General features: G+C 34.0%; 2 protein-coding genes and 1 pseudogene across 10 annotated transcripts in view; 2 read left to right on the top strand and 1 right to left on the bottom strand.

Annotated features, from left to right (window-relative positions):
* CFLAR (CASP8 and FADD like apoptosis regulator) overlaps positions 1-15,519 on the top strand; it is a 224,037-nt gene that overhangs the window by 72,344 nt on the left and 136,174 nt on the right. The gene's annotated exons all lie outside the window — the stretch shown is intronic.
* HYCC2 (hyccin PI4KA lipid kinase complex subunit 2) overlaps positions 1-15,519 on the bottom strand; it is a 92,038-nt gene that overhangs the window by 38,910 nt on the left and 37,609 nt on the right. For 6 of the 9 annotated variants that reach the window (XM_049615872.1, XM_049615874.1, XM_049615869.1 and 3 more), the window contains 3 exons: positions 8,468-8,550; positions 7,166-7,267; positions 2,555-2,734 (listed from right to left, as the gene is read on the bottom strand). In XM_049615872.1, coding sequence (XP_049471829.1) covers positions 2,555-2,734; positions 7,166-7,267; positions 8,468-8,518 — 333 coding nt within the window. In that variant the 5' untranslated portion in view covers positions 8,519-8,550. Of the gene's footprint in view, positions 1-2,554; positions 2,735-6,365; positions 6,422-7,165; positions 7,268-8,467; positions 8,551-8,901; positions 8,977-14,320; positions 14,366-15,519 lie in introns of those variants that run through there. The other 3 variants (XM_049615875.1, XM_049615876.1, XM_049615878.1) reach the window with 3 other exon arrangements.
* On the top strand, positions 8,837-9,105 carry LOC125911371 (40S ribosomal protein S27-like; annotated as a pseudogene).

Genomic DNA, 15,519 nt, shown 5'->3' with positions numbered 1-15,519 from the left:
TCTCTGGTACCTCTGGTGGTCTACAGGTATCAATAAAAATCTGCCTATAGACACTAGCATATAGAGGGGTGAAATGCTCCTCCATTACCACTCCTTTCCTCTACTGCCTCATTTGGTCTATGTTTCTTTTACATATCAATTAATTTTAATTAATTAATTTTACATATTAATCCACATTAATATATTCATAATTAGCATAAAATCCAGAGAGAGAAGGCTGCCCCCTTAGTAGACCTAGAAGAAAGGTCGGAGACAGACTGAGAGTTACACAGCACAAATGGAAGAAACAACAACAATAACTATCATCAACAAAACAAAAACCCAAAAGAACTTCTCTGTAGGGCTCATTTCTGAGTTTAATATGTCACAGGAGAGTACCAATTATATGTGAACATTGGCCTTACCTCTAATTTTGGCAGGAAAATGGGTTTAAAAATTCCTTGGAGAGATCATTTAACTATTTTGTAGTCAAACTAGTTATTACCACATTCAGGCCAGTATGCCTCAGAGAAAGTCTACGGTAAGACGGATGGACCTAATTTAAGTTAGGCAATACGAGTTTAATTTTTATTCCTAAATTTCAAATTAAGCCAAATAACTTTTATTTATATTTGTGTGTTCTTGAAGAAGGATGTTCTACAGTTTGTTTAAGCTGAGGGCAATATAAAACTCCCTCTGAGGCTATGTGAAACAAGAGAGAAGTTCTCGAGAGGGAAAGTGAAAAAAAGAAAATAAATATATAAAAGAAACCCTAGGTGGTAAGAAAAATTGAGAGCCACAGAGAAGAAAGAACACAGACAGTAAATGAATTAGAAGAAGACAGAAGCATGGATTACATTCTGATATATAACTGACCATTTACTTTGTAAGTACACTATTTTTAAGATGCTAAAAGATAATTAAACCATAGCACCAATAAGCACTGTTAAGAACTTGTCAGCATCCTGCTTAAAAATACTTTGCTTCATTTGTCCCACTACTGAATTTTATTACGTTAAAAAAATGAGTAAAAAGATAGCTTAATTTTCAACATAATTGAAAATACCAAATTCAATTTTTTTTTTAAATTTTTTTTTAACGTTTATTTATTTTTGAGACAGAGAGAGACAAAGCATGAACGGGGGAGGGGCAGAGAGAGAGGGAGACACAGAATCGGAAGCAGGCTCCAGGCTCTGAGCCATCAGCCCTGAGCCCGACGCGGGGCTCGAACTCACGGACCGCAAGATCGTGACCTGAGCTGAAGTCGGATGCTCAACCGACTGAGCCACCCAGGCGCCCCACCAAATTCAATTATTAAATCAACATACATCTACTAAGTGCCTGTGCTAAGTACTAGAGGAGAGAGTAATATATGAAACAAATTTCCTGCTTTAAAAGAAAAAACAATCAGGCAAGTTGGCAAATTAGAGAATTTTATACCTAGACCAGCTTTTCATATAAAAAAACCTCTCCCTTAATACTACTTGATACTGCTACTACTATTAATGACATTTATTAAACACCTCAGGTAGTATGTGGATTCTCCTAATTGTTTTTTTGTTTTTAAGATTTTATTTTTAAGCAATCTCTAAACCCAATGTGGGGCTCAAACTCACAACCCCAAGATCAAGAGTTGTATGCTCTACCAACTGAAACAGCCAGGCACGCCTCTCCTAATTGTTTTTAATCCTGTTAACAATGTTTTATTTTTGTTTTACAGATGAAGCAACTGAAGTCAAGATATTAAGTAACCTGACCAAATTTAAAACAGCAAACAAATGGCAGCGCCTAGTTTTAAATAAAATACAAATGATTCCAAAGGCCATACTCCTTTCTTCAGATATATGTTCCAGGGATAGAAATGTTTTCTAATGATCTTTTAAGGGATAATACTTTGAGGGTTGAACATTGGTATAGAAAAATATTTATTTACAGTGAAACTCAATGTTTTGTGAGGTACTTTACCCTTGTTGGGATGACCACTGGGTGTTATATGTAAGTGATGAATCACTAAAGTCTACTCCTGATATCATTATTACACTATATATTAACTAACTTGGATTTAAATTTGAAAAATTAATATGGAAAAAAAAATTTATTATGTGGAGTGCTTGTTTACAATGAATACTAAATACAAAGGATATCTTCAAAGAGCAGGAATTTCAATACCAAAGTCCTAACTGGACACTGTGGGGAAAAAAACCCCAGAATAATGTTTAAGATACTTAAGAATTTCTTAGAAGAATTTCTAACAATACAGTGTCAAGTATATATTTTATCAAATGATTATTCAAAATAAATTTCAAAAATTTTAAATGGAGCACATTCATAAACATTGGTCAAATAAAGTAATTTAAAGATAAGTCACAAAATATTAACAATGCTATCAATTATAATATTTTCACCTATTTTATAAAATGCATTATTGGCAATTACTTATTAAGCCTCTCATAAATTCAAATAAATTACTCAGTAGACCTTTCAATTTATTTTTTTAATAAATATTCTTTAAGTATTACTTCAGAAAATTTTTACAAAATACTTAAAGTTTCCCAAACTATCTTTTTCAACTTACCAAATTGTAAATTCCTAACAGAAGTGCTTCAATGCAACCATTACTCTGTCTGTCTCGGCTAACTGTAAGCCGTAAATAAACCCACATTAATTCCGGCAAGAACTGCAGTGTGAACCTCTTAAGTCGAACTTCAGAGCTACGATAGAGCTCAAACAGCTGGTGGCAGACAGGCTCCAGAAGCTAAAAGGAAAATAAAGTACATTAGCTATTTCTATTCATTTGCTGTAACTGTGTTTTTTTTAAAGCACATATACTTGTGTAATATTTAAAAAATAAATTTTCAGTATTAATTTTTGCATATTTTGAATCAATGTGTCCCAAACCTTAATCTCTACTTATGCACAGAGACTATATATTAAACTGACCAATTTACTAACTATAAGTATTTTGTGCCCATATAATATCAACTTATTTTTCAATACACTGATCCGTTAAATTTGTTAGATAATTATTTAACCAATGTACTACATTTATATTAAGTTTCCTTTTCTATTATTATCAGCCCTTACTATCCTCCACTTTAAAAAGTTTCTATTGAAAGAAAATAACTTCAAATGCTCTTGTTGGAAATAAACTTTAAATCTCAACTTAGATTATGATTTAAATAAAATTATATACTACTCAGTAGACAAAGGGATTTTGCAATATATAATAATTGGATATCCAAAATGTTAGCTAATATTTTACATACATACAAGTAAAACAAATGAATTACTTTTATGTTTTAAGACTGACCTAAATTCTACTAATTATATTTAAAGATTTTGAAAATATAGGAATAGCTTTTTTAGTGTTAAATTTTTCATATGATATCACACAATAGGACTTATGAAGATCTTTTTCACCTTGCAAACTAAAGAAAATGAGCAGGTTAAATAAATCTCTCCCTTTTTCCTAATCATGTACTGCCAATCTAAAACGGTTTTGTTCAAATAACTATAGACTACACAAAACTGGGTATGATTTTAAAATGCAAATAACACATTGACAAGAAACTATAAAAAATGTCTAAATTAAAATTTAATACTAGCTTTAAAATGAATCATTCAGTATTTATATACTACCTTCTTTTCTGAATGATTAAATAATGCATATACATTTGGAAATCTGTTTGAATGAAGTTATATAGGTCTGTAATAACCTAACCGTCTAGAATAAGTCACTACTTTCAAGATTGCAAATCAAAAATCAACAAACCCAATGTTAACTGTACAGTTAATATATTCAGATGAGCTAAGCTTAGCTCTTAGGGAATGACTTTAAAGCTAAAAAAGTTCACACACATGTACACCCTCGTGTCTAGTAACTACTAGGCCCATTATGTGAAATCACTGTCATAATATTTACAATCTTCAAAAAATTTCAATTCTCCCCTTAAACAGAAGTCTAGACTAGTCAGACAATTTGCTCAAAGTCACAGAAGTTAGTGGTGGAGGAAGACACTTAAAATTCAGGTCTTCGAACACCAAGTTGATGCTTCCACTATCCCACATTTCTAATACTAGAATGAAAGTTGAGAGTAGGAGGTGAGGATTATTTAACTACAAATAGTATATTCCGTGTAGTGTCAATAATGAAGTAATAAATTTCTGAAAATAGTCAACTGCTGGTATCTTTTTAAAGTACTGACAAAAAAGCTCTTTTGGGGAATTAAAGATTGCTGCTCTCATAAGTGTATTTATTAAAAATATATATCTATGTTTTAAATCTATTTTTCCCTTTAGTCAAAGACTCCAGAATTGCTGCCTCTCAATTTTATTTGCCATGGTACAATTATGATTCGTTTCTGTTATAAAGACCTTAACTTCCCTTCCTCAGTAGCAAGAACCACAATGGCATGTAAAAGACTACATTTTAACTAAGCATAGCAAAGAAATACAGAGTTGTCAAAATTTTTACTCTGCTTTTTTTAAAAATGGGGAGGAGGAGGAGTTTGGTCAGAAATCAATGATGAAGGAATGAGGAGGGATAACTGCAGGAGCAATCTTTGAGGTGGCCAGAGAAGATGTGATCCAGGCCTAAGTACAAGAGACACTTTGATACCACCTGAGACACTTCATCCACTGAACAGCAGAAAAGGCAAAAGAATGTAGGTGGAAAAGCTGGTAGAGTGGTAGATAGGAAGGGGAAAATATGAGAGTTCCCAATTATCTTCTTCTTTTTTAAGGACACAGAAAGCAAGCTGGAGATGAGGAAAAGGAGGGTAAGAGTATGAGGAAAGAGAAGGTGTAAAATGCAGTGGGACAGTGTACCAAGAAAGTAAAGCAAGAATGCAAGGCAGTATTATGTGACCTTGAGCCTTTTAGTCCTGCATTTAAAGTGGAGAAAGTCAACAAAACTGTGTTCTGCAAGTATGTTCTGCTGCTCAGGTACAGGCCTGAAGAAGACGGATGGCTGGATTTTTTCCAGTGTTGAGATTTTCCCCCAAAGAAAAAGAACTAATGAATGGAATGAGAAGCAAAGGAGCTAAGAATGTTTGCAAGGAAATGACCTATGAAAATTTAGCTGGGTAAAGAGAGAAGTGAGCCATGTGAAGGAAGAAGGAAAGGGAATCAAATCATGAAAAAGTGATAGGGTTAACATAACGATTAGATGGAGGTCTTCCTGAAGGGGAAGAACTGCAAGAGTGACTAGAGGATCTGGAACAAAGGCAATGAGGAAAATTAAGCAATATGTTTGGTGTGGAAACCTCTAGAACAAAGGAAATGAGAAAAATTAAGCAATAAGTTTGGTGTAGAGATTAAAATTTCAGCTGCAGTACAGGTTGGCCATGATATGTAATACTAAACTAGGAAATACACTTTCTTAAGAACTTTTAAGGTCTTTAAAGCAAAACTGTAAGATCACCATAAGCTTCAATTAATATTATATGTGGCATGTGACGATTTTCTGAAATAATTTCCTGTTAACTAAGTAAAACAGTTACGTTTCAGAATACAATAAAATCAGGACTAAAAGGGGCCTCCTTCTATAACTGAAATCCAGAATTAGTTTGAGATTCTATAGAGCTCTACATTCTGCTTTTCTGAAATATGACCACATGGTTAGAACCTTATAACCTGACAGGAGAAAAGATGGAAAGACAGCTCTGCTCTGGCAACTGGTTGATTATAATGACTACTGTTGAGCTTTTATCTCTCAAGCTGTAATTTTCCAATTCTACCCATGATAAGGTCTCATACATTATTATGAAGTATTACAATATAAAGTAATGTGAATAACTTTTTTTAATGTCAGAGCTTCTAAAGTATAAAAAAGGAAACCAATCCTTTTTATATACTTGTGAGTGTTAATGAAAATGATAGCATTTTAGAATCTCATTTTGTGTTTCACTATTCTTCTAATCAATATTTACTAAGTGTTCATTATGTACATGATAATATAGTAGATTCTAGGGAAGTAACAAATACAGACTATATGACCACTGCTCATGAAGAGCTTACAATGTAAAGAGAAAGCATAAAACAAATTTTAATAAGCAAAGCTTAAATGTTAAGACAGTGCAAAACAAGGGGTAGGAAATAACACACATTCATTATTCAAACAGAATTTTGAAAACTCCTAACCAAAAAGGATATGAATATATATACATTACTACACCTAAAGTTATAAAACATAAATACACAGCAAGAGAAAAAGAAGCAAATGAATCCTGCAATTGCTGCTATAAACAGCAACAGATGCAAGCCTAACTGAGAGCCAATCCAAGTTTAGGAGATAGTAAAGAAAGAGGTCAATAAAGCAAGCTTTTAGTGGTAGGACAAAAATTAAGATGCACTTTAAATTAAGCTGCTGGTTAGGAGATGATTACCTGAACTTCTTCAAACTCACTCCAGTACACAGCAGAGGCACTCTTGGAGGCTGTATCTGGGAAGATAAGAAGCTACTTTCCTGTGTGTTCCTTTCATTTTCATTTTAAAGCATACATGAATCCAGTGGTGATAAAACTATATGTCATACTATTGTGTTAATGGAAAGATAATGTGTGTATTTTGCATAAATTAACATATAGATTCAACAGCTGAATTTTTTTTTCCTTCTTCTATCACAAAGCTGAATAACAGGAAACTCTTACTCTAAGTTTATTGATCTTAACTATTTAGGCTAAATAGTGCTTTCTCCAATCATTTTCAAGCTAAATTTACTAGCAGCATCATTTCATGTTACCAGTTTGAGTTCACTGATCAGAGTAATATATACACTTCCACACTGTCAATAAAATAACAGCAAACATACTTAAAATTAAAAAAAGCTGAATCAGTGTAAGGCTAACATTTGGATTCTAGAAAAGGAAACATCCCAAACAGAAACAGAGAAAAGTTTCAAATAAATAAGTAATCTATTGAGATGATGGTCACTCAGATCAAGACTCAAAACATACAGTCCTCAACAGGAACAAATCTGTCAAAACATTTAAAAATATAAAGAGGGAAGGGAAAGGGAAAGGGAAAACCAAAGCAACTATCAGAATGAAAAACAGTAGAAAGTTTTCCAGTTCCATAAGAAGGATTTTAAAAAAGAGGAGGGAAAACTACAAAACTTACATATGTGTTTCAGTACACATATTTCACTTTACTATGTTGAAATTATTTTTCTTATAAGCTTTCCTACCTCATTATTCGAATCTTGAATAACTTTATAGAGGGCTGGGACCAGTGTTTTTTTCCGGTGTAAAGTTGCTGCATAATTGGTGATCTGAGTGTCAGGTAACGCCTAAAAGAAACATCAAAGGAAATCAAAAGCAAACTTAATATTTGGGAAGTCAGGAAATATATTTTACCTCAGTTTCTCTTGAAAAGATTTATGATAGAGTCAATTAAGAAAAGTAAAGATAATTAATACAAGAAATATCATTAGAGTTAATAAGACAAATTGTTAGGATGTTATAGTGTACAGTTCTTCTAACTAGTCAACCATGAAAAATTATTAGAAATCACACGTACCAAGATTGGCTGAAAAGGGTCACTTTAAACTAACCTACTCTAGGGGTGCTTGGGTGGCTCAGTCAGTTAAGCATCCGACTTCAGCTCAGATCATGATCTCACAGTCTGGGAGTTCGAGCCCCACGTCAGGCTCTGTGCTGACAGCTCAGAGACTGAAGCCTGCTTTGGATTCTGTGTCTCCCTCTCTCTCTGCCCCTCCCCTACTCATGCTCTGTCTCTCTCTGTCTCAAAAATAAATAAAAACACTAAAACAACAACAACAACAAAAAAAAAACTAACCTAGTCTAAAAAAAAAATAAGTATAGAATACACACACACACACACACACACACACACACACACACACACACACAATAAGTTTTATTTATTTTGGGGGAGGGAAAGAGGGCAGGGAGAGGGGGAGAGAGAATCCCGAGCAGGCTCTGCGCCCTCAGTGCAGAGCCTGATGTGGGGCTCAAACTCACAAACTGTGAGATCATGACCTGAGCTGAAATAAAGAGTTGGATGCTTAACCGACTGAACCACACAGGCGCCCCTAGAATATATTTTTATTCTTGCGTTTTATACTTATGAAACATTTATTTCTATTAGTGTTCAGAAGTTATATAGTTTTAAATAAAATCAATGAATGATTTTTAATTACAGGAAATAAAAATATAAGACACAAATCCTATGTCTGTGCCTTATTAAAGCTTAGAAGCTTCCCCTTTTTTATTAAATATATTTAAAAATGGATATATCCCCTCATCAATCCTAACAACTATTTTTATTTTTCCATATTACCTTCTAGCCATTATTCACCTTAGTGCCTTTTTAAAGAGTTACAATTACAGAAACACATTATTTCATATTTTGCCATTTCCACTTCATATCATAACATTTGTTTTGGTTTCTCCAGAGCACATATTCACTGTTTGAATTATGGACATATAGAATCATATGATACATTCCTATCACCAATCCAATTTACCTTGAATTCTGATAACCATTCTTCCACAACACCACGTTCAGATCCCAGCATCTTCTTCTAACTTCTAGTCCTTTTTTTTATCTCTGAAAGAAAAAAAGCACCAAACTTGAAGATGGCATCATGTACTTAAAGAAACTACCAAAGGTAAAGGATGTGCACCTTTCACTAACAGAAAAACTAACCTTGTATATATTTTAGATAAGAAGGCTTACTTCTAGACTAGAGCTCAATTAAAACAAAACTTATTTTTAAGAAATAAATTCTATTTTCAGGGATATATTTGAAACTTCTTTTCCTAATACTTTTATATTTTCCCCAAGAAATATATTTCAAAGTGGCAAAAACAAGTTTATACTTCCTCACAAGAACATGCCCCTTGTGAAGGACCTCTTCCACCTGTCCTGGAAGAGAAGAGGAAGTACAAGAAGAAACACCTGGTGCAGAGCCCCAACTCCTACTTCATGGACGTGAAGTGCCCAGGATGCTACAAAATCAACACCATCTTTAGCCATGCACAAATGGTTGTTTTGTGTGTTGGCTGTTCCACTGTCCTCTGCCAGCCTACAGGAGGAAAAGCAAGGCTTATAGAAGGATGCTCCTTCAGACGGAAGCCCTTAAAGCACCCGGACTCAAGATGAGTAAGAAACTATTCCAATAAACAGATTTGGGATAAAACAAAACCAAAACCAAAAAACAAGTTTACTGAGTAAAATCAAACTGCACATTACCCAAGACAAATGAATAGTCTATGCTTAGAGCTTCTGCCAAATATACAATTGGAATTAAGTTACATTTCATACAACAAACCATGTGACAGATTATAAATGACAAATATAGAAAAGCTAGAAATCAAGGGTCATATATTCAGCACACTGATTATAAATGTTTATACAAATAAGGGCTTTAAAGAAGGTAGATTTATATTTTTTCTATAATGGAAAAATATCCAAGTAGAAAAAGCAAGTTGTACAATTATGTGAACTATAATTCCATTAAAAAACTAAATAAAATGTGAAAAAAGCCTGGACGAATATATCCACTAAACTCTTTTAAGTGTTTACCTCTGAGGTAAGGAATACTGAGGATATTCTAATTATGTGTAACTCTTGAGTTACAGAAAAAAATTAAAACAGCCTATATTATTTTTAAAGTGAGAAAGACAATGAAAAGGTCTTGGATTTTAATTTAATTTAAAGGCTCAAAAAGTAAGAGCTAGGGGCACCTCGGTGGCTTAGTAGGTTAAGCGTCCAACTTCAGGAGAGGTCATGATCTCACAGTTTGTTAGTTCAAGCCCTGCATAGGGCTCTTTGTTGTCTGCCCAGAGCCTGCTTTGGATCTTCTGTCTCTGCCTCTCTGCCCCTTCCCTGCTCACACTCTGTCTCTCTTTCAAAAATAAATAAGCACTGAAAAAAAGAAAAAAGTTAAGAACTGGAAAAAAATAAAGAACTTCTCTGAGGGGAGAATAATGTCTTCAAAGCAACTGAAATAAGTTTCTTTTTTTTTTTTTTAACGTTTATTTATTTTTGAGACAGAGAGAGACAAAGCATGAACGGGAGAGGGTCAGAGAGAGGGAGACACAGAATCTGAAACAGGCTCCAGGCTCTGAGCTGTCAGCACAGAGCCCGACGCGGGGCTCGAACTCACGGACCGCGAGATCATGACCTGAGCCGAAGTTGGCCACTTAACCGACTGAGCCACCAGGCGCCCCTGAAATAAGTTTCTTTATTAAAAGATAGTATTACCTAAAAGTGTGTCAAATTTCACACTAAATTTGTCCCTGTAAAAAGGAATCAGATTTTCTAATTCTCCCCCTTCAATTCCAAAAGGACTTTTTAATGTCTCTCTATAATGCACTATATCAAGTACGATGTAAGGAAGAAGTATGAAGAGGAGTAAGACATTCCCCTTATTTTCAAATAGCAAATGCTGTTAGGAGTAAGACATTTCCTTTATTTTCAAATAGCAAATGCTGTTAAGATAGACTGATGAATTTAGTCAAATAAGTTTCTAGAGAAAAAAGATAGTAGGAAAACCTAACAGATTAAAAAAATCAATAACCAACATATGAATCTTTCTTGGACTCCGATTCAAACAATTAAAAAGTGTATGATACAACTGGAGAAAGCAGAACACGACTGGTTATTTGATGATATAAAATTAAGGAATTATCATAAGTTATTTTTATATTTGATAACTATTATAGTTAGGTTGGGTTTTTTTTGTTTTTTGTTTTAATACTGCTTGTTTCTTAAAGTCACATACTGAAATATTTACTGGTGAAATGTGTCAGAGACTTGCTTTAAAATAATCAGGGCAGGGGCACCTGGGTGGCTCAGTCAGTTGAGTGCCCAACTCTTGATTTCAGCTCAGTCATGGTCCCAGGGTCGTGGGATTGAGGGCCACATCAGGCTCAGTGCTGAGTATGGAGTCCACTTGGGATCTTTCTCTCTCCCTCTGCCCCTCTCCCCCTGCTTGCGCTAGCACTCTCTCTCTCTCTCTCTCAAAAATAAAAATAAATAAATAAATAATCAATCAATCAATCAGGACAGGAGCAGGAGCAGTCAAAGAAGGAAAACTAATTAGGTATAGATGAAATATGACTGGCTATGAATTAATAACCATTCAAGCTGAATAACTGGTATATATGTTTTATTACACTAATGTCATTACTTTATTATAAGTTTGAAATGTTCCATAATAAAATTTCAGAAAAAAAGGATTAATAAACACTACATAAAAAGATAAACACAATACCCATACATACACAATTCTGCAAATAATTTCTGGGAGTTCAGATCAACTAAAGCTCATTAATAGACATGGACACTCAAGTTACAAACTCTTGCTGAAGAAATAAGACTCTTAAAACATAACTTCACAGGGGAGCCTGGGTGGCTCAGTCGGCTAAGCATCCGACTCTTGGTTTCAGCTCAGGTCATGATCGCCAGTCTGTGAGCTTGAGCCTCACAGTGGGATCTGTGCTGCTTGGAATTCTTGGTCTCTCGCTCTCTGTCCGTCCCCCATTTTTGCTGCCCCCCCTCCTCGCTTGCTCTTTCTCAAAATAAATAAAAATTACACTATCAACAATAGCCAAAGTATGGAAAGAGCCCAAATGTCCATCGATGGATGAATGGATAAAGAAGATGTGGTGTATATATATAATGGAGTATTACTCGACAATCAAAAAGAATGAAATCTTGCCATTTGCAACTACATGGATGGAACTGGAGGGTATTTTGCTAAGTGAAATTAGTCAGAGAAAGACAAAAATCATACGACTTCACTCATATGAGGACTTTAAGAGACAAAACAGATGAACATAAGGGAAGGGGAACAAAATAATATAAAAACAGGGAGGGGGACAAAACCGAAGAGACTCATAAATATGGAAAACAAAATGAGGGTTACTGGAGGGGTTGTAGGAGAGGGATGGGCTAAATGGGTAAGGGGCACTAAGGAATCTACTCCTGAAATCATCATTGCACTATAAGCTAATTTGGATGTAAATTAAAAAAAATAAAAAACTAAAATAAATGAGGTCTAAAATAAATAATTTAAAAAAAAAACCTTCACAAAATATAGCACAGCCATACATCCAAATGACAATGGCCTTCAAAGAAGTAATTTTGTGAGGTTCCCACATTTATTATGATGATTGTTCAAATCAATGTCAGAATTCCCTTTTTTCCTTTTAAACAACAGTTAAATGGTACTACCTTTTGAAACCTCGTTCTTCACCTAAAAATGGATTCCATGACAGGGCTATGATTAATGTACCTCTGACTCTACATAAATTATACCTCAATAAAAAATGTTTATGAACAATTGTCTAAATACCCTAAGGTAGTTGCCTCTGAAAGCTGCTCAGAACTCCAGGAGACGACTTTAAAGCAAAGGCAGGATTTAGTCAGAAATTCATTGATCCATTCCATAAGTATTTCTTAAACACAAATGACAGCCATTATGCTAGGAGCTGGTAATACAATGATAAAACCAGATGGAAAGTCACTATAATGAAGCATTTATCTAGTACAGAAAACTAAATGCATTTTTGCAAAGAGATGAAGAATAAGAAGTCATGACACACAAAAGCATAATAAAAGGAACCTAACATTGATGAGGGAATCAAAGAAGACTTCTCTAAGGCAACAGTTAAGGTGAGATAACAAAGATCAGTAGAATTAAAGAATTAGGAAAAGAGCATTCTCGAAAGAGGGAACAGCCTATATAATGGCCCTGTGGCAAGAAGAAAACACAGGAAATCTGAAAGAAGATCCAAGTGACCAAAAAGCAAGGGACAAACGTTGAGGGTGTAGAAAGGTAGGCATGGCCCAGATGGTATAAATAGGAATTTACAGTCTGCCTTAAGCGTAGAAAGTGACTAAGGATTTTAGGCAGATGTATTATACGATTCAAGGTTTGAAAAGCTCACCTGGCTACAATGCAGAGAGAGGACTGTATCCTTTTCACATCTAGCTACAAATTTCCCAATAGTATGAAGACTAAAGAAATTTCAGTCTTGCCACAGCATTTGCTCTGAGAATTCCTACCAAGTCTCTGGAAACTAAAATACCTGAACAGCTACTGAGAATAAAAATGTTTTGGGGGAGCCTGGGTGGCTCAGTCAGTTGAGTGACCAACTTCAGCTCAGGCCATGATCTCACGGTTTGTGAGTTCGAGCCCCACGTCGGGCTATGTGCTGACAGGTCAGAGCCTGGAGCCTGCTTCTGATTCTGTGTCTCCCTCTCTCTCTGCCCCTCCCCCACTCATGCTCTGTCTCTCTCTGTCTCAGAAATAAATAAACATTAAAAAAAAATTTTAAAGAAATGTTTTTGACTTACAAAGTACCTGAAAAATAAGTAAGCTAGGTTACATTTTTTTTTTTTTTTTTAAATAGGCTTCACGCCCAGCCTGGAGCCCAACACAGGGCTTGAGCTCACAATCCTGAAATCAAGACCTGAACTGAGATTAAGTCAGACGCTTAACCAACTGAGCCACCCAGGTGGCCCAGGTTACATTTTTATTAAGCTTCAAATAAAGTATATTAAAACAAAACCTACATTAGTTTCTTAGGAAATAATTTAAGTATAAATTCTAACATCTTCATCTCCCTTTAGTATTTCCTTTCCTCAAGTCTCTTATGAAAATATAAAAAGGGGCTGCTTTGTTAATATAATTTATAGCATCTTCTTCCTACCACTTTATCATTTCTAATGAGCTCAATGGAGCACAAGATTAAGAAGAAAAACAGAATTTTACATCCTCTTTGAAGAGTACTCCAGAAAAGAAGGTAAATACTTCTGATATATTTATTACCACGTAAAGAAGAAAAGCATAATTTCATTGTAGTGGTGACACCAAGGACTGATTTCCAATAAACAAATTGTAACTTAAAAAAACTCCTGTATCTCTATTGCCGGATTCCAACTGATTTTAATTTTTTATTTCCTGGAAAATTAAAAAGCGATTTCTGCCCTGCATATCAACTGCTATCTTTATAATTTTACAAATATATTTAGCTACAAATATGAATTAATGGTTGATAGTCAATTATTAAATAATGTTCAAATATTATAAATAGTATATGTATGTAAAAAAAAAAAAAAAAAAAGGAAATCCCAACTATCCCACCCATGAAGATTAAACAGAGTCAACCATCTGGTATTTATTTTTCTTTCAAATATATATTTATGTATATGCATGTTTATATATAAGTGCATGTATATAGTTTATAGTCACATGTTCATCAGATGTAGTTTTCTACAATATGCTTTTTTCAGTTGCTAAAAATACGGAAGACCTATAGATCTCATTCTTTTTAACAGCCATAGAGCAATTAAGCCCAAAACTTACCATTTAATAGTTTACTGATAAACACATAGGTTGTTTTCAATTTTCCTATATTACAAAAAAAAAAAAAAAATGCTGCAATGAACATCTTCATACTTATTTATGTATTTTCTGTTCTTTTCTGTAGTATCACTTGTAAAAACTGGATTTGAAATTTTAAGGTCACAGGATATAAATATTATTGATAGTATATCCAAATATAAATAAACTCTCAAAACCATACTCCATCTTTTTTTTTTAATGTTTATTTTTGAGAAAGAGAGAGAAAGAGACAGGGCTCAAGGAGGAGAAGGGCAGAGAGAGGGAGATACAGAATCCAAAGCAGGTTCCAGGCTCTGAGCTGTCAGAGCAGAGCCCAATGCAGGGCTCGAACTCACATATTGTGAGATCATGACCTGAGCCAAAGTCAGACGTTTAACCAACTGAACCACCCAGGTGCCCCCAATCATGTATTTTTAAAGCACATGACTGTCACATGTACAGAATAATTTCTCCCTACTCTACTTATAAAGCTAATACCTCAGCATGAAAATATCTAAATAAATCTAAATATAAAGGCTTTAACTGTCCTGCATTTATTAATATGATATACATGACTTTTAAAACTAAGATAATAAAAATTAGTATCAACATTCATACCTATTGCCAAAACATTAAAGATTTTATACACAAAATGCTGTGATGTATAAGATACCACGATATATGTTATTATATTTTAAAAATTGCTCTGCTTGTTTAGTTAAGTGTGAATCTTCTAAAATTAGAAATGACATTTATAGTTTAAACAATCTGGAAGTTACTTTAGAATGTGATATGAGATTAAGATCTAACAAATGTTTTTCTCCTGACAGCTCTAAATTGTTCTAATATATTTTATGTCCAGTTTTTCCTCAGTTACTTGAAATGCTATTTTTGTCACATACAAAAAGTCTTACATACATTTGGAACTATTTCTGAGCTACTTTCCCATTAATTTTGCACCAGGACTATAATGTTTTAATTACTGTAGCTTAGTAAAAAATATTCCAAGTCCCTTCTTGTATAGAGATTCTTTTTCCTAAAAATGTGTTTATTATTGCCTGCTTCCTTCTTCCAGAGGAATATTAGAATTATATTGATAAGTTTCTTTCCTACACTCCATTCTCATAGGAGTTTACAAATTAATTCCAAATCACATCTCCACAACATTGAGTTAACCCATA

Source organism: Panthera uncia (assembly GCF_023721935.1).
Source record: "Panthera uncia isolate 11264 chromosome C1 unlocalized genomic scaffold, Puncia_PCG_1.0 HiC_scaffold_3, whole genome shotgun sequence".
NCBI lineage: Eukaryota > Metazoa > Chordata > Mammalia > Carnivora > Felidae > Panthera > Panthera uncia.
This window is presented reverse-complemented; position numbering and strand designations above follow the sequence as displayed.